The sequence below is a fragment of the Trichechus manatus genome, unplaced genomic scaffold (assembly GCF_000243295.1).
Source record: "Trichechus manatus latirostris isolate Lorelei unplaced genomic scaffold, TriManLat1.0 scaffold00024, whole genome shotgun sequence".
Taxonomy (NCBI): Eukaryota; Metazoa; Chordata; class Mammalia; order Sirenia; family Trichechidae; genus Trichechus; species Trichechus manatus.
Window position 1 is genome coordinate 22,298,178 of NW_004443960.1, and position 3,758 is coordinate 22,301,935.

Consider the following 3,758-nt stretch of genomic DNA (forward strand, 5'->3'; position numbering starts at 1 on the left):
CAATTTTCAGGATGCAGCTCAAACGTCTTCTCATCTACAAAGCGATGTGGTTTAGTCTTTCTCTCCCTTTTTGCCCCTGAACCATTCTATACATGTTTCTGGTAGAGCCCTTGCTGCATTTTGCTGTTATTGCATTTACATGCCAATCTCCCTACTAACGGTGAGGACCTCAAGGGCAGGAACCTGTATCATGTTCATTTGCCTATCCTCATGACTTACTGCTGAAGATGAAGTGTTGATGGAATAAACTGCTTCCAAGGGAACATAAATGCATTGAGTTCTGGCTGCACCTACTGGAGGAGGAGGATGTATTCTCTAGTTGAGTGCACACTGCCTGGGACTGAACAGCAGAATTCTGTATTTCTCAAGAATCAGACCATGCAAGAAGAGCTCTGCAGCTGGATTTCCGAGCCATCATCCGTTTTCCTTTCTCCCCATTTCCTCACATTTTCGATAAGTATTTAAGACTAAAAGTGACAGTTACCTCTGAGGCTTGTAAACAATATGTTTTTCTTTCCTATTCTCTTAGGGTTAAGCAACATCATTGGCATCATAGTTTACATATCAGCAAATGCTGGAGACCCTGGGCAGCGTGACTCCAAAAAAAGCTACTCCTATGGCTGGTCCTTTTATTTCGGAGCCTTCTCTTTCATCATCGCGGAGATTGTGGGGGTGGTCGCTGTGCACATCTATATCGAAAAACATCAGCAGTTACGTGCCAAATCCCACTCGGAGCTCCTGAAGAAATCCACTTTTGCCCGCCTTCCACCCTATAGGTATAGATTCCGGAGGCGGTCAAGCTCCCGCTCCACAGAACCCAGATCCCGAGACCTGTCCCCCATCAGCAAAGGCTTCCACACCATCCCTTCCACCGACATCTCAATGTTCACCCTCTCCAGGGACCCCTCAAAGATCACCATGGGGACCCTCCTCAACTCCGACCGGGACCACACTTTTCTACAGTTCCACAACTCCACTCCCAAAGAGTTCAAAGAGTCACTGCATAATAATCCAGCCAACAGGCGCACCACGCCCGTCTGAACTGACCTCTGATCTCTGCCCCGTGCCCAGCACAACCTTGGGGGAAGTGTACAGAGATGTCTCTGAGGTTGCATGGCATGGTCCTAGTGATGGTATTACTTTTTATAAAGAATTAAACCAAATGGACTCAGCCCTCTCCCACTCTTTGCCCCCTCTCCTCCGAGCCCTAGCCCCTCGGTTCCTCTCTAACTTTTCAAGCCAACCCCATAATGCCATTCTTCTCTCTGTGTATCTGTGCCAGATGTTTTCCTTTCTTCCTTCTTTACTGGGAGGACCTCCACATTCTTCCCTCCTTGGAAGAGGACTTTACTAAAAGTCATGGGTGGTGGCCGGCGGGGGGATTCCTGAATCCCCATCAGGCGAGTCATACTTGTCCCCATTGTCCACCCACATAAATCCTCAGGAAACCAACCGCCCAGGTGGCCCTGAGGGAGGCATTCACCTTTACATGTCAGAAAAACACAAGCAGAAATCAAAGATGTCAGAGCCCCAAAGCAGCTAATGTAATAAACACTCATGTTATTAAAGGTTTTGCCTTGTTGTAACCGATTGAGCTGGGAGTGTTTTGTTTCTTCCAGGTTTTTCCTACACAGACTCACTCTGCTGCTGTTGAACTGGCTCATCTCTCTCGGAAGCTGAACTTTGCTCAGCCATACTCTACCACTAGGAGGGGTCTCCCTTCACCCCTTGAGGCCAGCAAGATGTTCCTCACAGATGTCAGAGTCAGTAGGTTCCACCACTTGAACCTCTAGAGGTGAGCTGGTGTTCAAAATCTGGCTCTGGCATTCAGTAGCTCTGGGGTCTCGGGCAAGTCACCTAACCTTTAAGCCTCAGTCTCCTCAACTATAAAATGGAACATGGTAATAGGACTCATCTGCACAGAGCTGTGAAGTTTAAATACATATCACATGTAAAAGGATTAGCACATTGTAAACTATGCGTATGTGTGTGTACACTTAATATGTTTATGTTTGGATGTATTCTAGGCAGAGTGAGCGTTATTTTGGGAAGAGAAAAGCCAAATGTTGGCTATTTTATATTGGGGGGAATCTGCTTTGCACAGAGTCTGAGAGCTCTGGGGGGAGCATGAGAAATAGATGTCACCCCTGCTAACATTGACTTCCGTGAGTGTTTTTGGCACACATCCAGCACTTCACACTTCCAAAGAGCTTTTCCACTTAGGTCTCCAGTGCCTCAGGAGGGGGCACAGAGTTACGGGCATAAGAGCTAACAACAATCTAATGCTCTCTGATACTGCTGTGTACCAGGCTGTCATACACATATCAATTTATTTAATCCTCCCAGTAACCCCATGAAGAAGAGATGGTTAATATTCTCATTTTGCCAATGAGAAAACTGAGGCAAGAGAGGTTATGCGACTTGTTCTCATTTTATTCCCACTATGGGATGGAAGGAGCCCTGGTGGTGCAGTGGTTAAACACTCGGCTGCTAACCAGTAGTTCGAACCCATTAGCTGCTCTGAAAGAGAAAGATATGGCAGTCTGATTCCATAAAGATTGCCTGTTCCCACGGAGTCCATTCCTACTCACAGTGACCCCAGAGGACAGAGTAGAACTGCCCCCGTAGGGTTTCCAAGGAGTGGTTGGTAGATTCTAACTGCCGACCTTTTGGTTAGCAGCCGAGCTCTTAACCACTGAGCCACCAGGGCTCCTACTTTGGAAACCCTATGAGGCAGTTCTACTCTGTCCTAGGATGTCGCTATGAGTGGAATGAATCAATTCCACCACCACGGATCTGGTTTTTTGTTTATGAGGTGGAAGTCCTGGGAATCTAGTAACTTCTCCATACTCAACACAGTGAATTTTACAGTAGAATGCAGACTAGTGACAATTCACTTCATTCGTATGTATGCACATACATCAAATATTCTACCCTCAAAATAACCACATGGAGTAAGAATTATCATTCCCATTTGACAGATGAGGAAACAGGGGCTCAAAGAGAGTACATGTATTAGGTAGCTAATGAGCAGAGCCAGCATTTATATCTAAGCCTTCTGCTTCCTAAATTGAGTGGTTTCTGCACTGTTCCAGCATTTTCCAAACCTCAGTCATTTGAGTACAATATGTGTGAAGTTTTTCATACCCACATACCTCATTGGCAATTATTTACCTATTGTTTTTTCTTTACTCACTTTTTACTTCAGTAGATACATTTTAAAAGGAAAGTTTATATCACCACAGTTAAAAGAAAACTAGTATTACTTGCCTGGGAAAAGAAATAAAATAAAAACACAATAATCACACTGCATTCTAACCATTGCCTATCCTGAGTTGAAGGCTGGCCACCCACTTTTTGTAAAAAGGATATTACTGCAGTGTTGAGAGGTGTTAAAGATATTCTAGCACCAAAGAAGAGGTTTTCCTTGGCTTAATGAGAAGGATCAAAGGAGAACTGGAAAGGGAATAACTTTCTCACTATGCGATTTGATGCTTTGCCATGCTGTGGCCGTGCATCATGTCAAACCATCTTGCCCCACACGTGGGGGAAAGCTGCTTCAGCCACCCTTGGAGACGGAAGGATCTGCAAGCTGGAGCAAATAGGTGGTGAATACTGTGAAGAGGAAGAAACAGCAGCCTGCCACCCTGGGACCTGGGAGCTGTCAAAACTGTGGTATCTGGGGGGCTGATCTGGAATAGAGAGAAAGGCCCCAGGAGCTTCATTAGCTGAAAGCCTGCTCTGGAGGCCAGGTAAGT

The 3,758-nt window shown here is 45.7% G+C and overlaps 1 protein-coding gene across 1 annotated transcript in view; it reads left to right on the forward strand.

The window, feature by feature from the left end:
• CACNG3 (calcium voltage-gated channel auxiliary subunit gamma 3) overlaps window positions 1-1,586 on the forward strand; it is a 101,279-nt gene extending 99,693 nt beyond the window's left edge. The window contains exon 4 of the mRNA XM_004373343.2: window positions 530-1,586. Coding sequence (XP_004373400.1) covers window positions 530-1,041 — 512 coding nt within the window. The 3' untranslated portion in view covers window positions 1,042-1,586. The remainder of the gene's footprint in view (window positions 1-529) is intronic.
• The last annotated feature ends 2,172 nt before the right edge of the window (window positions 1,587-3,758 follow it).